The 20,674-nt window shown below is 42.8% G+C and overlaps 1 protein-coding gene across 1 annotated transcript in view; it reads left to right on the top strand.

Moving 5' to 3' along the window:
• Positions 1–20,674, top strand: part of LOC120030343 (dedicator of cytokinesis protein 11-like) — a 131,887-nt gene that overhangs the window by 57,595 nt on the left and 53,618 nt on the right. Inside the window, exons 32-39 of the mRNA XM_038975717.1 lie at positions 3,114–3,295; positions 5,362–5,475; positions 5,660–5,735; positions 7,389–7,477; positions 8,418–8,541; positions 8,998–9,064; positions 13,102–13,149; positions 18,174–18,316. Coding sequence (XP_038831645.1) covers positions 3,114–3,295; positions 5,362–5,475; positions 5,660–5,735; positions 7,389–7,477; positions 8,418–8,541; positions 8,998–9,064; positions 13,102–13,149; positions 18,174–18,316 — 843 coding nt within the window. The remainder of the gene's footprint in view (positions 1–3,113; positions 3,296–5,361; positions 5,476–5,659; positions 5,736–7,388; positions 7,478–8,417; positions 8,542–8,997; positions 9,065–13,101; positions 13,150–18,173; positions 18,317–20,674) is intronic.

The raw sequence follows: 20,674 nt of genomic DNA, 5'->3' as shown, positions 1-20,674 counted from the left end.
CACCCCTACCTTGTCACAACACAACTGATTGGCTCAAATGCATTAAGAAGGAATTATATTCCACAAATGAACTCTTAACAAGGCACACCTGTTAACTGAAATGCATTCCATTTGACTACCTCATGAAGCTGGTTGAAAGAATGCCAAGAGTGTGCAAAGCTGTCATCAAGGCAAAGCGTGGCTACTTTTAAGAATCTCAAATATAAAATATATTTTATTACATGATTCCATAAGTGTTATTTCATAGTTTTGATTTATTCACTATTATTCTACACTATTATTCTACACTATTATTCTACAATGTAGAAAATAGTTCAAATAAAGAAAAACCCGTGTGCCCAAACTTTTGACTGTTACTGTACATCAAAACATATTATACAATTACATGTAGAAAGTGTTCATGCTCTCATAGGTGTTTCTCTGATTTCCCTGGTTAGGTGGTGGTGTTTCCCTGGTTAGAAGGTGGTGGTGTTTCTCTGATTTCCCTGTTTAGAAGGTGGTGGTGTTTCTCTGATTTCCCTGGTTAGAAGGTGGTGGTGTTTCTCTGATTTCCCTGGTTAGAAGGTGGTGGTGTTTCCCTGGTTAGAAGGTGGTGGTGTTTCTCTGATTTCCCTGGTTAGGTGGTGGTGGTGTTTCTCTGATTTCCCTGGTTAGAAGGTGGTGGTGTTTCCCTGGTTAGAAGGTGGTGGTGTTTCTCTGATTTCCCTGGTTAGAAGGTGGTGGTGTTTCCCTGGTTAGAAGGTGGTGGTGTTTCCCTGGTTAGAAGGTGGTGGTGTTTCTCTGATTTCCCTGGTTAGGTGGTGGTGGTGGTGTTTCTCTGATTTCCCTGGTTAGAAGGTGGTGGTGTTTCCCTGGTTAGAAGGTGGTGGTGTTTCTCTGATTTCCCTGGTTAGAAGGTGGTGGTGTTTCTCTGATTTCCCTGGTTACAAGGTGGTGGTGTTTCTCTGATTTCCCTGGTTACAAGGTGGTGGTGTTTCCCTGGTTAGAAGGTGGTGGTGTTTCTCTGATTTCCCTGGTTAGGTGGTGGTGGTGTTTCTCTGATTTCCCTGTTTAGAAGGTGGTGGTGTTTCTCTGATTTCCCTGGTTAGGTGGTGGTGGTGTTTCTCTGATTTCCCTGTTTAGAAGGTGGTGGTGTTTCTCTGATTTCCCTGGTTAGAAGGTGGTGGTGTTTCTCTGATTTCCCTGGTTAGAAGGTGGTGGTGTTTCTCTGATTTCCCTGGTTAGAAGGTGGTGGTGTTTCTCTGATTTCCCTGGTTAGAAGGTGGTGGTGTTTCCCTGGTTAGAAGGTGGTGGTGTTTCTCTGATTTCCCTGGTTAGAAGGTGGTGGTGTTTCCCTGGTTAGAAGGTGGTGGTGTTTCTCTGATTTCCCTGGTTAGAAGGTGGTGGTGTTTCTCTGATTTCCCTGGTTAGAAGGTGGTGGTGTTTCCCTGGTTAGAAGGTGGTGGTGTTTCTCTGATTTCCCTGGTTAGAAGGTGGTGGTGTTTCCCTGGTTAGAAGGTGGTGGTGTTTCTCTGATTTCCCTGGTTAGAAGGTGGTGGTGTTTCTCTGATTTCCCTGGTTAGAAGGTGGTGGTGTTTTGCATTGGAGAAAAATGTTGCAGAGTGAGTGTGTTCAGCATGTGATGTTGTCACATTTCTCCCTGTAATTTGTCAGGCATGTCATTCCATGAGTGAAACAGGATATCTACCATGTCACTTGAATGCTACCATTCAGTCCCATGTTAAAGAGATTGGTTAATTGAAATCATAGATGCACCCCTATATATTAAAGCAGGGTAGACTGCACCCGTTGCTAGTACCCGTGTGTATTTCCTATGTAGTGCACCTCTTTTCACATTGGGTATTGGGACGGTGACATATTTTTTGTTTTGGCTCTGTATTTTGGATTTGATATTATACAATTACTATGAGGTTAAAGTGCAGCTTTAATTTGAAGGCATTTTCATCCATATCAGGTGAGCTGTTTAGAAATCACAGCTCTTTTTTTTTTACATAGACCCCCATTTTAGCGGACTAAAAGTATGCGGACAAATTCACTTATGTTTATTAAAGTAGTCAAAAGTGTAGTGCTTGGTCACATACTTATAGCACGCAGTGACTACATCAAGCTTGTGAATCTACAAATTAGTTGGATGCATTTACTGTTTGTTTTGGTTGTGTTTCAGATTATTTTGTGGTCAATAGAAATTAATGGCAAAGAATTTATTGTGTCATGTTGGGGTCATTTTTTTGTGTAAATAAGAATAGAATATGTTTCTGAACACTTCTGCATTCATGTGTATTCTACCATGATTACAGATAGTTCTGAATATATCGTGAATAATGATGAGTGAGAAAGATACAGACGCACATAGATCATACCCCCAAGACATTCTAACCTCTCATCATTTCAATAACAGGGGAGGTACCTGCCAGGGTCATACTGTGTTATGGTAGTCAGCTGTATAGCTTGTATAATTATACTATTATCATTCATGATCCCTTATAGCACTCTCTTCTTTGGGGGGTATGATATTTATGCCTCTAACTTTCTCACTCATCATTATTGACAATTTATTCAGGATTATCTGTAATCATGGTAGCATCCACAATAATGTAGAAGTATTTAGAAACATATTATATTCTTATTTACAATAAAAATAGCTCCAAAATGACACAATACTTTATTTTCTATTGACCACAAAATAATGTGAAACACAACCAAAACAAACAAAATCGAACTAGTTTCTAGATTCACAAGCTTGATGTAATCATTGCGTGCTATGAGTAGTGGACCAAATACTACACGCTTTACTACTTTAATACACATGTAAGTGAATTTGTCCCAATATTTTTGCTTCCCTAAAATGGGGGGGGATCGTGTACAAAATGTGCTGTAATTTCTAAACAGTTCATAAATATGGATGAAAGTCTGCGATTTTAAATTAAGCTGACAGTCTGCACTTTAACTTTATAGTCAATGTATAATTTCAAATCCAAAGTGCTGGAGTACAGAGCCAAAACAACAAAACATGTGTCCCAATACTTTTGGAGCTCACTGTAGTGCACTGCTTTTGGCCAGGAAATAGGTTGTGATTAAGGACATGACCTAACCATGTTGACCATTGACCCCAGACCATAGCCTGGAGTCTGCGCTGACGGAGGAGTACTGTAAGAACCACTTCCTGGTGGGTCTGCTGCTGAGGGAGGTGGCGGAGGCCCTGCAGGGGTCACCAGAGGTCAGACAGCTGGCAGTGGCCGTGCTGAAGAACCTGCTTATCAAACACTCCATGGATGACCGTTACACCCAGAACAAGGTGAGGAGGAAGGGGAGACAGACAGGCAGACAGGCAGGCAGGCAGGCAGGCAGGCAGGCAGGCAGGCAGGCAGGCAGGCAGACAGACAGACAGACAGACAGACAGACAGACAGACAGACAGACAGACAGACAGACAGACAGACAGACAGACAGACAGACAGACAGACAGACAGACAGACAGACAGACGAGAGAGAGATTGAGATCACGATCGAGAGACTGACAGACAGAGATTAAAAAAAACAGACAGACAGAGACAAGAAAGACTGACAGACAGAGACAAGAGAGACTGACAGACAGAGAGAAAGCCACACAGACAGACAGAGAGAAAGCCACACAGACAGACAGAGAGAAAGCCACACAGACAGACAGAGAGAAAGCCACACAGACAGACAGACAGACAGACAGACAGACAGACAGACAGACAGACAGAGTCAGGTAGCCACACAGACAGACAGACAGACAGACAGACAGACAGACAGACAGACAGACAGACAGACAGACAGACAGACAGACAGACAGACAGACAGACAGACAGACAGACAGACAGACAGACAGAGAGAAAGCCACACAGACAGACAGACAGACAGACAGACAGACAGACAGACAGACAGACAGACAGACAGACAGACAGACAGACAGACAGACAGACAGACAGACAGACAGACAGACAGACAGACAGACCGACCCACCCACCCACCCAGAATGAGGTGAGGGGGTGACAGCAAACCTGCCAACCTGCACGCATTTTGCGTACCATACATGCAATTTGACGTCAAAGTACGCCTGTATGAAAAACAACCTAAATTACACAACAGTAGGATTCTAGTTTGCACATTGTGGTTTTTGACTCATCCATCTGAAGTTGGAGCTGAGCCAATCAGACAACTTGGGCAAGGAGAAAAATCTCTAGCTCTCTGCACCAGCCTGCCCCCCCTGTAGTCGTACTATTTTCCTCCCTCGAGCTGGATGGTAGCTCTCCACTTCGTTCATTAATACACTGATGTGTAAGGAAAAAGGGTATAGAAAAAAAGGGGAACGAACTGTTTTCCAAATACATTTTCCTCAATTGTATGTGTTAGTCAAGCACATTGCCACTATTATTTTGTAGTTAGCTCCTAGAGTAAGGAGTGTTCACTGTCTCTCCTGAATCAAGATAAGAAAGTAGTCTGTTATGCAAATCCATACTGTATCAGCCTTGTAGATGCAAATAGTCACTGGTAGCCAAGCATTGCGTTTACGATAAAGGCCGATAAAGGCCAGCTTTCGAATAGTGTTCCTCTCATCGTACAGTAGATGCGTTTTGGTTGACATGGGCTGTGATAGTGTCAGATGGTAGTGTTGACCAGTATGTTATGTGTAGTGCTGAGCGATTAGTGCTTATTGAGGTCAGTTCGATTTCGGTTAGATTATTAAAAAACAATCACCGTTTTCGATTTCGGTTTAGATTATTTGGGTTGAAGGCTGTAACGGCACAGAATAAAACAATGAATGAATGTCCCGTGATGGTAGTGACTGTCCATTACTGCTTATCACTTATTAACTATCATTTATTCACTTTAATAAAATACTTCAGTTGTTGTGTATATTACATTTGTTTTATTGATGACTTTATTATTTCATTCCAAGTCATCGTCTCATCTCTATAGAGCTGCTTCCTATGCTTTCTGACAAAAACACTATTTTGTAGGTCTTCAAAGTAAATAATGCATATTTTTATAACTGCTGAATACCACCTATCAATCACTTAGATCATGTATATTGGCCTGTTGGAAACTACAACGCCCTACTAAATTGCACAGTTCATGTGTTAGTCAAGCACATTGCCACTTATTTTGTAGTTAGCTCCTTAGCTTAGGCATCATTACGACAAAGGTAGTTAGCTACAGTGTTTATCCGACGTCTGCATTGGCCGTGCGGCGTTTACGGTGATACGGCCTCTGCAGAAGTCACGGGATGTATACAGTTAATGACAGCTATAACTTGAGATTGTTGGAAAACCTGTAAAATTATAATAACTTAATTATTAACTTGATGTTACTCTATTCATCCCCCTTCTGCATGTCAGAACCAGCAGGCCCGGATCTGTCTGCTGTACCTTCCACTGCTTGAGCTGCTCTACCAGAACCTCAAGCAGCTGTCTGCCCAGCAACACACCTCCAGCCCTGGCCTGGGCTTCACCGTGAGTTCCCCTCTACCCTCCATCCCTGGAGGTCCTGACTTACTCTAGCTAGTCTCATGATATATCAATCATATATTGACGTTTTGGAGTTTTAACATCATTTTTTATTGGTATTTCAGTTAGTTTCCTGAATTTACTGAAATGAAATTGATCCCACCCCTATGGTTGTTCCTTGCTTTTACAGGGTTCCAGAGATGACTTGAGATCAACCAGCTCGATGGACAGCCGCAGGACCAGCACGGCCATCGATAAAGACCACGGTCAGTGGGACATCTGTCCTCAATGTGTTAACCCCTCATCGCTGTGCGTTTGCCTGTACGGTAGAGCAGGTGAGCAGACCCGTTAGAACGGCATCATGTCCCATCAAAAAGTTGCTCTGACGTTTTTGAACCATAACATCAGAGCAATAATACGTTATTGTCCATTTGGTTAGAACAGAAATGATCCCTCTGCTTTTTTCCCCCAAACCCACACACCACAGGAGGCTGGTGAGGGGAGGATGTGTGGAATGGAGTAAGTAAATGGAACAGTATTAAATACATGGAAACCAGAGGATCTCTTGAAACCATCTGTTTGATACAATTCCATCCATCCCGTCCTCCCCAATTAAGGTGCCACACACATCAAGAGGCACAGGGTCAACCACAGTGCAGCGCCTCTGGATATACACTGCTCAAAAAAATAAAGGGAACACTTAAACAACACAATGTAACTCCAAGTCAATCACACTTCTGTGAAATCAAACTGTCCACTTAGGAAGCAACACTGATTGACAATAAATTTCACATGCTGTTGTGCAAATGGAATAGACAAAAGGTGGAAATTATAGGCAATTAGCAAGACACCCCCAATAAAGGAGTGATTCTACAGGTGGTGACCACAGACCACTTCTCAGTTGCTATGCTTCCTGGCTGATGTTTTGGTCACTTTTGAATGCTGGCGGTCCTTTCACTCTAGTGGTAGCATGAGACGGAGTCTACAACCCACACAAGTGGCTCAGGTAGTGCAGGTCATCCAGGATGGCATATCAATGCGAGCTGTGGCAAGAAGGTTTGCTGTGTCTGTCAGCGTAGTGTCCAGAGCATGGAGGCGCTACCAGGAGACAGGCCAGTACATCAGGAGACGTGGAGGAGGCCGTAGGAGGGCAACAACCCAGCAGCAGGACCGCTACCTCCGCCTTTGTGCAAGGAGGAGCACTGCCAGAGCCCTCATGGAATCTGTTTCTGACCGTTTGAGCAGACACATGCACATTTGTGGCCTGCTGGAGGTCATTTTGCAGGGCTCTGGCAGTGCTGAGAGCAAACCTTCTTGCCACAGCTCGCATTGATGTGCCATCCTGGATGAGCTGCACTACCTGAGCCACTTGTGTTGGTTGTAGACTCCGTCTCATGCTACCACTAGAGTGAAAGGACCGCCAGCATTCAAAAGTGACCAAAACATCAGCCAGGAAGCATAGCAACTGAGAAGTGGTCTGTGGTCACCACCTGTAGAATCACTCCTTTATTGGGGGTGTCTTGCTAATTGCCTATAATTTCCACCTTTTGTCTATTCCATTTGCACAACAGCATGTGAAATTTATTGTCAATCAGTGTTGCTTCCTAAGTGGACAGTTTGATTTCACAGAAGTGTGATTGACTTGGAGTTACATTGTGTTGTTTAAGTGTTCCCTTTATTCTTTTGAGCAGTGTAGATTTTTGCTGTTAAATGGCTTGCTCGAGGGCACAATGGTAGTGTTAGTAATGACACAAGATGCCCGTTCAATCCCCACTTCTTCTGTATCACCTGGCCTGGGGCTTAAACCAGCAACCTTTCTAACCAGTCAGCCTCTATAACCTCTGGGCTACCTACTGCTACCTACCGCCCACAAAATTAATTTGAGAAGCTATGTAAACATGTTTCTTTGTTCTCCCCAGGTCCAGGAGATCAGAATGGCCACCTGGTGAGGAGGGAGGACTCCAGAGGATCTCTGTTCATAGACCCTGGCACTCCAGACAGCTTTGAGGTAAGAGACAGAGGGAGGGTGGTGGATTGGCAAATACAAATCAAACAGAAACAGAGGCTGTTTCCTAAATGGCACCCTATTCCCTATATAGTGCACTACTTTTGACCAGGGCCCATAGGGTAGTGCACTATGAAGGGACTCGGATGCCATTTGGGACACAACCAGAGAGAATGCCCTGGGTCATGTTCAGTAGGGAACATCGTAGCAACAGCCAAATATTGAATTTGATGTTTCACATCCTGCTCAATTTAAAAATAAACATGGTTCTTATACCATGTTTTCTCACTCTGTGATCAAACAGACAGAGAGAGAGAGACACACAGAGAGACAGCAGCCTCATTTCCGTTGTTGTTTTCCAGTCACATATTGACGCTTGGGTCTTTCTCAAACACTTGAAGGCCGTTATATACTATAACTGTCGGTTCACATAGTTAAAAAGATACTATCCAGTGTCTTGGCTCTCTGCCAGCATTCTAGAAACAACATGTTGGATTGAGATCAGATGAAGAAAACCAGTCATGTAATAAGACAAGAGCAGATGTCAATCTGCTTTCAATCATCCTTTTCCTTACTCATGGTATGACTGAGTGCCACAGCTTCTACATGATTCTATTTCTTACTCTGTGGTATGAATTAAACCACTGGTTCTCAATTGTGTTTTTTCTTCCTCTGTGGTGTTTTTCACTCAGCTTCACAGAAGGGGCTCTGAGGTGAGACAAACAGACAGAGAGACCCTGATCTCATGTTTTTTCCCCGACAGATAATGATGTCAGATTTTGTATTCAAAATGTAACGTTTGATTTTAGTTAAAAGTTTACATTTAGGATTGTATTTAAGAGAGAGGAAGGTTGATACTGCCATGTTTTCTTCCTCTGTGGTGTCCCTCCCTGCCACTGTTTCTGACACCATGTTTCTTCCTCTTTGGTGTATTGTCCTCCAGCTTCACCGGCGGGGCTCCACTATGAGCAGCAGTACTGCTCTCCCTCCCATAGGCAGACTGGGCCACTATGAAATCAAAGGACTGCTGCTGTGTTTCCTTCACATCGTCAGGACCATCTCAGAAGGTCAGCCAACACAACATTACATACACCTATAGCACTGTATTATACTATAGGATTATCCAGAGATCCTATGAAATTATTTATTGTTAAAGAATTATTATTGAGTTGTATATGTAATGTATGTATCTCTATGGACAGCAACAGTCGCTTTTTTTAGTACTGTGTAGATCTGTACCTGCAATGGTTTTATGATACATACCTAGATATTGTATGAATACTTTATATCATATGTTGTGTTTTTTCCTATATTATACATATTCTATTATTATGCCTGTATCTAAGCATTTTCATTGGCTCCCTCATTTGTAGAATTTCTGACTGTTATGTTGTTTGAGCGGACATGGGTAACATTCCAAATGTCACTGGCCTGGTCATTGTGTAATTGTCTGGTTATTGTTTCCTGTTGGCCTGCTAGGTGACTCAGTGTGTGTCTCTCTCCTGTTGTGTCTCTGTCTCTAGACACCCTGCTGGCCTACTGGAACAAGATCAACCCTCAGGACATCATCAACTTCCTCAGTCTACTGGAGTGAGTACACAACCTCTGGGTGAATGCAGGATCACAATAGAATAGGTTCTATTCTACAGTGCCTTCGGAAAGTATTCAGACCCCTTGACTTTGTCCACATTTTCTTACCTTACAGCCTTATTCTAAAATGGATTAAATAAAACATTTTCCTCAATCTACACAAAAATACCCCATAGTGTCAAAGCGAAAACAGTTTATTTTTTAAATGTTTGCACATTTATTAAAAATAAGTTCACAAGTATTCAGACCCTTTGCTCGACTTGAAATTGAGCTCAGGTGCATCCTGTTACCATTGATCATCCTTGAGATGTTTCTATAACTTGGAGTCCACCTGTGGTAAATTAATTTGATTGGACATGATTTGGAAAGGCACACACCTGTTTATATAAGGTCCCACAGTTGACATTGCATGTCAGAGCAAAAATCAAGCCATGAGATCGAAGGAATTGTCTGTAGAGCTCCGAGACAGGATTATGTCGAGGCACAGATCTGGGGAAGGGTACCAAAACATTTCTGCAGCATTGAAGATTCCCAGGAACACAGTGGCCTCCAACATTCTTAAATGGAAGAGATTTGGAACCACCAAGACTCTTCTTAGATCTGGCCCCCTGGCCAAACTGAACAATTGGGGGAGAAGGGCCTTGGTCAGGGTGGTGACCAAGAATCCAATGGTCACTCTCCTCTGTGGAGATGGGAGAACCTTCCAGAAGGACAACCATCTCTGCAGCACTCCACCAATAAGGCCTTATGGTAGAGTGGCCAGACGGAAGCCACGTCTCACTAAAAGGCACATGACAGCCTGCTTGGAGTTTGCCAAAAGGCACCTAAAGACTCTCAGACCATGCAAAACAAAATTCTTTGGCCTGAATGCCAAGCGTCACATCTGGAGGAAACCTAGCTCCATCCCTACGGTAAAGCAAGCATGGTAGTGGCAGCATCATGCTGTGTGGATGTTTTTCAGAGGCAGGAACTGGGAGACTAGTCAGGATCGAGGGAAAGCTGAACGGAACAAAGTACAGAGATCCTTGATGAAAACCTGCTCAGGACCTCAGACTGGGGCGAAGGTTCACCTTCCAACAGGACAACGACCCTAAGCACACAGCCAAGACAACGCAGGAGTGGCTTTGGGACAAGTCCTTGAGTGCCCCAGCCAGAGCCTGATCTTGAACCCAATCGAACATCTCTGGAGAGACCTGAAAATAGCTGTGCGGCAACACTCCCCATCCAACCTGAATGGGAGAAACTCCCCAAATACAGGTGTGCCAAGCTTGTAGCGTCATACCAAAGGAAAAAAAAACAGTTTAAAAACCTTTTGCTTTTTTATTATGGGGAATTGTGTGTAGATTGACAAGGGGGAAAAACCATTTATTTTTAGAGTAAGTCTGTAACTTAACGAAAAAAGTCAAGGGGTCTGATTACTTTCCGAATGCACTGTATTTAGGGTGTGTTCATAAATTCACTCTGGAGTTCCAGAGTGCGCTCAGAGCGTGCTCTCGTCATTCGTAAATTCAGTGTTGTCAGATTGTGCATTCGTAAATTCAGTGTTGTCAGATTGTGCATTCGTAAATTCAGTGTTGTCAGATTGTGCATTCGTAAATTCAAAGCGTTTCGATCTTGGAGCGTTCAGAGCGCACACTGGACACTGGCCAAGGAGTAGGGTTGATCCGAGCGTTCTGACCTCACAACAGCAGTCAAGCATTTCGCTACACCCGCAATAGCATCTGCTAAACACGTGTATGTGACCAATCTGATTTGATTTGATTGGCAGCACCCAAGCTAACTGGCTAAAGTTGGCTAGCTTGCTAGCTACTTCCAGACACAAATGAGAGAATACCTCACTCTGACCATTTTACTCGCCCTAGAAGAGCTGGTTAGGCTGTTTTCATGTTATCTAGAGCATTGGTGACTGTGTTACGTCAACCATTTCATTCAGTTTTTTGGCCGATGTTTACTTTCACCTGTCATTACAACCGAGTTTAAGGTGTTCGTAAATTCCTTAAATATTCTGCACTCTGCCACTCTCAAACCAGAGTGCGATGAAATCGGAGTAGATAGCCAGAGTGAATTTACGATCACACCCTTAGTCTACTGGAGTGAGTACAGCACAGGAGGTTGGTGGCACCTTAATTAGGTAGGATGGCTTTGTGGTAATGGCTGGAGAAGAATAAATAGAATGGTATCAAATACATCAAAGACATGGTTTGATGTCGTTCCATTCCCCCCGTTCCAGACATTATGAGCCCTCCCCTCAGAAGCCTCCACTGGAGTACAGAAAACAGCCGTGGTTCTCCTCTCCTGTGTGAATGTAGGATTAGAGTCAGTACATTTTCCTGATTACACACCCTGAGCTGTAGTCACAGTGAAGCCCTAAAAACTTGTCAATTGTCACATTAAAAAGTCTGTGTTTGTGAACAGGCAGTCATTTGTCTACAAAGACATATTATTAATGGAAAGTTCGATAGAATTACAGCCTTAGGACATACAGTTGAAGTCGGAAGTTTACATACACCAGCAAAATACATTTAAACTCAGTTTTTCATATTTCCTGACATTTAATCCTAGTAGACTTCTACAAGGTTCCCACAATAAATTGGATGAATTTTGGTCCATTCCTCCTGACAGAGCTGGTGTAACCGAGTCAGGTTTGTAGGCCTCCTTGCCCCCACACGCTTTCTCTGTTCTGCCCACAAATGTTCTATAGGATTTAGGACAGGGCTTTGTGATGGCCACTCCAATACCTTGACTTTGTTGTCCTTAAGCCATTTTGCCACAACTTTGGAAGTATGCTTGGGGTCATTGTCCATTTGGAAGACCCATTTGCGACCAAGCTTTAACTTCCTGACTGATGTCTTGAGATGTTGCTTCAATATATCCACATAATTGTCCTTACTCATGAAGCCATCTGTTTTGTGAAGTGCACCAGTCCCTCCTGCAGCAAAGCACCCCCACAACATGATGCTGCCTCCCCTGTGCTTCACGGTTGGGACGGTGTTCCCCCTTTTTCTTCCTCATTATGGCCAAACAGTTCTATTTTATTTTTCAGTTCTATATCAGACCAGAGGACATTTCTCCAAAAAGTACGATCTTTGTCCCCATGTGCAGTTGCAAACCGTAGTCTGGCTTTTTTTATGGTGGTTTTGGAGCAGTGGCTTCTTCCTTGCTGAGCGGCCTTTCAGGTTATGCCGATATAGGACTTGTTTTACTGTGGATATAGATACTTTCATACCTGTTTCCTCCAGCATCTTCACAAGGTCCTTTGCTGTTACTCTGGGATTGATTAGCACTTTCGCATCAAAGTACGTTCATCTCTAGGAGACAGAATGCGTCTCCTTCCTGAGCGGTATGACGGCTGCGTGGTCCCATGGTGTTCATGCTTGCGTACTATTGTTTGTACAGACAAATGTGGTACCTTCAGGCATTTGGAAATTTCTCCCAAGGATGAACCAGACTTGTGGTGGTTCTATACTTTTTTTCCCACAGGTACACCTCCAATTGACTCAAATTATGTCAATTAGCCTATCAGAAGCTTCTAAAGCCATGACATAATTTTCTGGAATTTTCCAAACTGTTTAAAGGCACAGTCAACTTAGTGTATGTAAACTTTTGACCCACTGGAATTGTGATACAGTGAATTATAAGTGAAATAATCTGTCTGTAAACAACTGTTGGAAAATCTACATGTCATGCACAAAGTAGATGTCCTAAACGTCTTGTCAAAACTATAGTTTGTTAACAAGAAATTTGTGGGGTGGTTGAAAAACAAGTTTTAATGACTCCAACCTAAGTGTATCTAAACTTTCGACGTCAACTGTATTTGTCCCTCTGAGGAACCCTCTGAACTTAAAATGCTCTGTTGGGTTGATGATTGGCACTTTATAGCTGAGGGTTTTCATTCTGAAGTTTTTTTCTCCGTCATACAGTAGGCTAACCTATAACTGAATTATATTGTTGTCCTATTTGCACACCGCTAAGTTAACTATGTAATGAACAAGACTACTATTAATAACATTATTCTGACCCTCTTAAATCTCTTTCAGGACGTGCCTGGTGCAGTTCCGCTATGTTGGAAAGAGGAACATTGGGAGGTAGGATGATGCTTGGATTCTGTACTGCACTAATAGGTAGGGTTACTAATTCTGTCCTAAACAGGTACGTGGTACATGTGTCTCTGTGGGTTCCTTGCTAGTCCAATAAATGATATAATAGTCATTGTCCCACACCCATCTTGAGACTTGGACGTCAAAGCTTATTAATCCTTTTTCTTTTTTGTTCCTTGTTCCTTGCTAATATATTATGTCATTGTTTATGCGCCTACTCTTGTCTTTAGGTATGTCTCTAAGTCTGACTTATCAAGTTTTAATGTCATGTGTACAAGTACAATGAAATGCCTTTCTTGCAAGCTCCAAACCCAACAATGCAGTAATCACTATCAATGTTAGTTGAAAATAACATAAAGTAGAGCAAAAACACACAAACAGTAAGAACTAAGAGCATGAGAAAGTAAGAAGATACAGTGCCTTCAGAAAGTATTCATACCCCTTGACTTTTTCCACATTTTGTTATAGCCTGAATTTAAAATTGACTGGCCTACACAATACCCCATAATGTCGAAGTGTAATTATGTTTTTCAAAATTGTAACAAAATAATTCATGAATGAAAAGCTTAAATGTCTTGATTCAATAAGTATTCAATCCCTTTGTTATGTCAAGCCTAAGTAAGTTCAGGAGTACAAATGTGCTTAACAAGTCACATAATAAGTTGCATGGACTCATTCTGTGTGCAATAGTGTTTAACATGATTTTTGAATGACTACCTCATCTCTGTACCCCCCACATACAATTATCTGTAAGGTCCCTCAGTCAAGCAGTGAATTTCAAACACAGATTCAACCACAAAGACCAGGGAGGTTTTCCAATTCTTCACAAAGATGATCACCTATTGGTAGATTTTTAAAAAAGCAGACATTGAACATCCCTTTGAGCATGGTGAAGTTATTAATTACTCTTTGGATGTTGGGTCAATACACCCAGTCACTACAAAGATACAGCTGTGCTTCCAAACTCAATCTCGTCATTCGCATGAAGAAAAGAAGGAGATACAGGGGACGCAGATCCGGCTTCCTTGTGAGAATTTGTCGCCTCTACCATTTGTTATATTGGCCAACGTGCAATCACTGGAGAATAAACTGGATGAGGTCCGTTTGAGACAATCTTACCAACGGGACATTAAAAACTGTAATATCTTACGTTTCACCGAGTCATAGCTGATCGACGACACAGATAATATACAGTTGGCTGGGTTTTCCGTGATTCGGCAGGACAGAACAGCTACGTCCGGTAAGTTGAGGGTGGTGGTGTGTGTCTATTTGTCAATAACAGCTGGTACGCGATGTCTACATTATCTACCAAGAGAGTTTTCATCTCTTTTTTTCATGGCCGTCTATTTACCACCACAAACCGATGCTGGCACTTAGACTGCACTCAATGAGCTGTATAAGGCCATAAGCTAACAAACCTCCAGACGAGCTTCAATGCCATACAACACTTCTTCCGAGGCCTCCAACTGCTTTTAAATGCAAGTAAAACTAAGTGCATGCTCTTCAACCGATTGCTGCCCGCATCCTCCCGCCCAACTAGCATCACTAATCTGGACGGTTCTGACCTAGAATATGTGAACAGCTTTCTATTTCGCAACAAAGCCTCCTTCACTCATGCTGCCAAAAATACTCTCGTAAAACTGACTATCCTACGATCTTTCGGCGATGTCATTTACAAAATAGCCTCCAACACTCTACTCAGCAAATTGGATGTAGTCTATCACAGTGCCATCCGTTTTGTCACCAAAGCCTCATATACTACCCACCACTGCGACCTGTATGCTCTCGTTGGCTGGCCCTCACTACATATTCGTCGCCAAACCCACTGGCTCTAGGCCATCTAAGTCTATGCTAGGTAAAGCCCCGGCTTATTTCAGATCACTGGTCACCATAGCAACACCCACCCGTAGCACGCGCTCCAGCAGGTATATTTCACTGGTCTCCCCCAAAGCCAACACTTACTTTCGCCGCCTTTCCTTCCAGTTCTCTGCTGACAAAAATCACTGAAGCTGGAGTCTTATATCTCCCTCTCTCTTTAAGCATTAGCTGTCCGAGCAGCTTACCGATCACCATACCAGTACTGAGCCAATCTGTAAATAGCACACCTAACTACCACATCCCCATATTGTTACTTATCCTCTTGCTCTTTTGCACCCTAGTATCTCTACTTGCACATCATCATCTGCACATCTATCACTCCAGTGTTAATGCTAAACTGGAATTATTTCGCCTCCATGGCCTATTTATTGCCTTACCTCCCTACTCTTCTACATTTGCACACACTGTACATAGATTTATCTCTTGTATTATTGACTGTACATTTGTTTGTGTAACTCTGTGTCGTTTTGTCGCACTGCTTTTCTTTATCTTGGCCAGGTCGCAGTTGTAAATGAGAACTTGTTCTCAGCAATAAAGGTGAAATAAGCAAACTAGAAAATTATCATCCAGAAGTGGCGTTCCTAGTAACCAGGGACTTTAATGCAGGCAAACTTAAATTTGTTTTACCAAATTTCTACCAGCATGTCACATGTGCATTCGGAGGGGAAAAAATTATAGACCAGCTTTACTCCACACACGGAGACGTGTACAAAGCTCTCCCTCGCCCTCCATTTGGCAAATCTGACCATAATTCAATCCTCCTGATTCCTGCTCACAAGAGAAAACTAAAGAAATACCAGTGATTCAATCAATATGGAAGTAGCCAGATGACGCTGATGCTACGCTACAGGACTGTTTTTCTAGCACAGACTGGAATATGTTCCGGGATTCATCCAATAGCATTGAGGAGTATACCACCTCAGTCACCTGCTTCATCAATAAATGCATCGACGACATCGTCCCCACAGTGACCGTAGGTACATTTACCAAACAGAATCCATGGATTACAGGCAACATCCGCACCGAGCTAAAGGCTAGAGCTGCCTCTTTCAAGGAGCGGGACACTAATCCGGATGCTTATGAGAAATCCCGCTATGCTCTCAGACGAACCTTCAAACAGGCAACACATCAATACAGGACAACGATGGAATGCTACTACACTGGCTGTGAGGCTCGTCGGATGTGGCAGGGCTTGCAATCTATTACAGCCTACAAAGGGAAACCCAGCCGCGAGCTGCCCAGTGATGCGAGCCTACCAGATGGGCTAAATACATTTTTTATGCTTGCTTCAAGGCAAGCAGCACACTGATCCTCAACATGGGGGCCCCTCAGGGGGTGCATGCTTAGTCCCATCCTGTACTCCCTGTTTACCCACGACTGCGTGGCCAAGCACGACTCAAACACCATCATTAAGTTTGCTGATGACACAACAGTGGTAGGCCTGATCAACGATGAGACAGCCTATAGGGAGGAGGTCAGAGACCTGGCAGTGTGATGCCAGGACAACAACCTCAATGTGAGCAAGACAAAGGAGCTAACCGTGGACTACAAGAAAAGGAGGGCCTAACATGCCTCCATTCACATCGACAGGGCTGTAGTGGAGCGGTCGTGAGTTTCAAGTTCCTTGGTGTCCACATCCCCAACAAGCTATCATGGTCCAAACACACCAAGACAGTCGTGAAGAGGGCATGACAACGGCTTTTCCACCTCAGGAGACTGAAAAGATATGGCATGGGTCCCCAAATCCTCAAGAAGTTCTACAGCTGCACCATTGAGATATGGTGTGATATGAGAAAGCTGAGGATGGATCAACAACATTGTAGTTACTCCATAAAACGAACCTAACTGACAGAGTGAAAAGACGGAACAGTACAGAATAAAAATATTACAAAACATGCATCCTGTTTGCATCAAGTCACTGAAGTAATACCGCAAAAAAAAGTGGCAAAGCAATTCACTTTTTGTCCTGAATACAGTCTTATGTTCGGGGCAAATCTTATTACAACACATTACTGAGTACCACTCTCCATATTTTCAAGCATAGTGGTAGCTGCATCATGTTATGGGTATGCTTGTAATTGTTAAGGACTGGGGAGTTTTTCAGGATAGAAAAAGAAATGGAATGGAGCTAAGCACAGACATAATGCAAGAGAAAAACCTGGTTCAGTATGCTTTCCACCAGACACTGGAAGATTCATTTACCTTTCGGCAGGACAATAACCTACAGGGCCAAACACAAGGCCAAATCTACACTGGTCGCTTTCCCAGAAGACACTGAAAGTTCCAGAAGTGGCCGAGTTACATTTTTTTACTTAAATCTGCTACAAAATCTATGGCATGACTTAAATGGCTGTCTAGCAATGATCAACAACCAATTTGACAGAGCTTGAAGAATGTTGAAAATAATAATGAGCAAATGTTGCACAATCCAGGGGTGGAAAGTTCTTAGAAACTTACCCATAACGACTCACAGCTGTAATCACTGCCAAAGGTCATTCTAACATGTATTGACTCATGGGGTTGAATACTTATCTAATCACTATATTAGTGTTTTAAAATGTTATTTGTTTGTACAAATGTTTGTCATTTAAAAGTGGAAGAAAAATGTTGAGTATTTTGTGTCGATCATTGTCAGAAAATGACATTTAAATTCATTTTAATCCCACTTTGTAACACATCACAATTTGGAAAAGGTCAAGGGGAATACTTTCTGATGGCACTGTATATACAGTACAGGGTCAGTTCCAATACCATATTTACAATGTGCAGGGATACTGGAGTTAGAGGTAGAAACTGTACCACCTGGTGTCAGTTGCAGAGTGAGGTGTTCAGTCACAGTGTCTTAAGCTTGGTGACGAGCTTGGAACAGGCTATCGTGTTGAACGCTGAGCTCTAGTGAATGAACAGCATTCTCACATCGAGTTTTGATTTCCTGCTACTCCATTAAATGTGTCATGGACTCCCCATGTTTAGTGTACTCTATGGGTAAATTTTTGTATGTTTGTTAGTGGGAGTCAAGACACCTGAGTGTCCCCTGTCAATAGATTAAATCAGTCATAGTCTCTCAACACCCATCTTATATCTGTAATAATGTTTGGTCTGTGTGTGTGTACTGTATCTATCTGTGTCTGTAGGAGTCAGGATGCCTGGGTATCCAAGCTGTTCTCGTCAGACATGAAGAAGCAGACCATGCCTGTGATGCGCTGCAGAGCCGGCCTCATGCAGGTCAAACTGCAGCAGTTTAGCACCATAGAGACCGCTCTCACACTCAACATAGGTACAGTAGAAGTCGGAAGTTTATATACACCTTAGCCAAATACATTTAAACTCAGTTTTTCACAATTCACAGGTCCTAGTAAGAATTCCCTGTCTTAGGTCCCTTAGGATCACCACTTTATTTTAAGAATGTAAAATGTCAGAATAATAGTAGAGAGAATGATTTATTTCAGCTTTTATTTCTTTCATCACATTCCCAGTGGGTCAGAAGTTTACATACACTCAATTAGTATTTGGTAGCATTGACTTTAAATTGTTTAACTTGGGTCAAACGTTTCGGGTAGCCTTCCACAAGGTTCCCACAATAAGTTGGGTGAATTTTGACCCATTCCTCCTGACAGAGCTGGTGTAACTTAGTCAGGTTTGTAGGCCTCCTTGCCCGCACACACTTTCTCAGTTCTGCCCACAAATGTTCTATAGGATTTAGGACAGGTCTTTGTGATGGCCACTCCAATACCTTGACTTTGTTGTCCTTAAGCCATTTTGCCACAACTTTGGAAGTATGCTTGGGGTCGTTGTCCATTTGGAAGACCCATTTGCGACCAAGCTTTAACTTCCTGACGGATGTCTTGAGATGTTGCTTCAATATATCCACATAATTGTCCTTACTCATGAAGCCATCTGTTTTGTGAAGTGCACCAGTCCCTCCTGCAGCACCCGCACAACATGATGCTGCCTCCCCCGTGCTTCACGGTTGGGATGGTGTTCTTCGGCTTGCAAGCCTCCCCCTTTTTCCTCCAAACATAACGATTGTCATTATGGCCAAACAGTTCTATTTTTGTTTCATCAGACCAGAGGACATTTCTCCAAAAAGTACGATCTTTTTCCCCATGTGCAGTTGCAAACGGTAGTCTGGCTTTTTTATGGCGGTTTTGGAACAATGGCTTTGTCCTTGCTGAGCCGCCTTTCAGGTTATGTCGATATAGGACTCATTTTACTGTGGATATAGATACTTTTGTATCCGTTTCCTCCAGCATCTTCACAAGGTCCTTTGCTGTTGTTCTGGGATTGATTCGCACTTTTCGCATCAAAGTATGTTCATCTCTAGGAGACAGAATGCGTCTCCTTCCTGAGCGGTATGACAGCTGCGTGGTCCCATGGTGTTTATACTTGCATACTATTGTTTGTACAGATGAACGTGGTACCTTCAGGCGTTTGGAAATCGCTCCCAAGGATGAACCAAACTTGTGGAGGTCTACAGTTTTTTTCCTGAGGTCTTGGCTGATTTCTTTTGATTTTCCCATGATGTCAAGCAAAGAGGCACTGAAGCTAGGCCTTGAAGTACATCCACAGGTACACCTCCAATTGACTTAAATGATGTCAGTCAGAAGCTTATCAGAAGCTATCAGAAGCGTCTAAAGACATGACATAATTTCCCAAGCTGTTTAAAGGCACAGTCAATTCAGTGTATGTTAACTTCTGACCCACTGGAATTGTGAATCAGTGAAATAATCTGTCTGTAAACAATTGTTGGAAAAATTACATGTGTCATGCACAAAGTAATGTCCTAAACTGACTTGTCAAAACTATAGTTTGTTAACAAGAAATTTGTGGAGTGGTTGAAAAACAAGTTTTAATGAGTTCAACCTAAGTGTATGTAAACTTCCGACTTCAACTGTATATGAACATGTTGCTATCCCTTCCCACTTCCCTCTCTCACACATATAATGTTATACCTTGAATACAGTGCATTCAGAAAGTTTTCAGACCCCTTCACTTTTTCCACATTTTGTTACGTTACATCCTTATTCTAAAATGGATTAAATAAATAAATAAAAATCCTCATCAATCTACACACAATCCCCCATAATGACAAAGGGAAAACAGGTTTTTAGAAATGTATTACAAATAAAAAGCAGAAATACCTTATTTGCATAAGTATTCAGACCCTTTGTTATGAGACTTGAAATTGAGCTCTGGTGCATCCTGTTTCCATTGATCATCCTTGAGATGTTTATACAACTTGATTGGACATGATTTGGAAAGGCACACACCTGTCTATATACGGTCCCACAGTTGACATTGCATTTCAGAGCAAAAACCAAGCCATGAGGTCGAAGGAATTGTCCGTGGAGCTCTGGGACAGGATTGTGTCGAGGCACAGACCTGGGGAAGGGTACCAAAAAAATTCTGCAGCATTGAAGGTACCCAAGAACACAGTAGCCTCCATCATTCTTAAATGGAAGACGTTTGGAACCACCAAGACTCTTCCTAGAGCTGGCCGCTTTGCCAAACTGAACAATCAGGGGAGAAGGGCCTTGGTCACCGAGGTGACGAAGAACCCGATGGTCACTCTGACAGAGCTCCAGAGTTCCTATGTGGAGATGGGAGAACCGTCCAGATGGACAACCATGTCTGC

The sequence above is a fragment of the Salvelinus namaycush genome, chromosome 36 (assembly GCF_016432855.1).
Source record: "Salvelinus namaycush isolate Seneca chromosome 36, SaNama_1.0, whole genome shotgun sequence".
Taxonomy (NCBI): Eukaryota; Metazoa; Chordata; class Actinopteri; order Salmoniformes; family Salmonidae; genus Salvelinus; species Salvelinus namaycush.
This window is presented reverse-complemented; position numbering and strand designations above follow the sequence as displayed.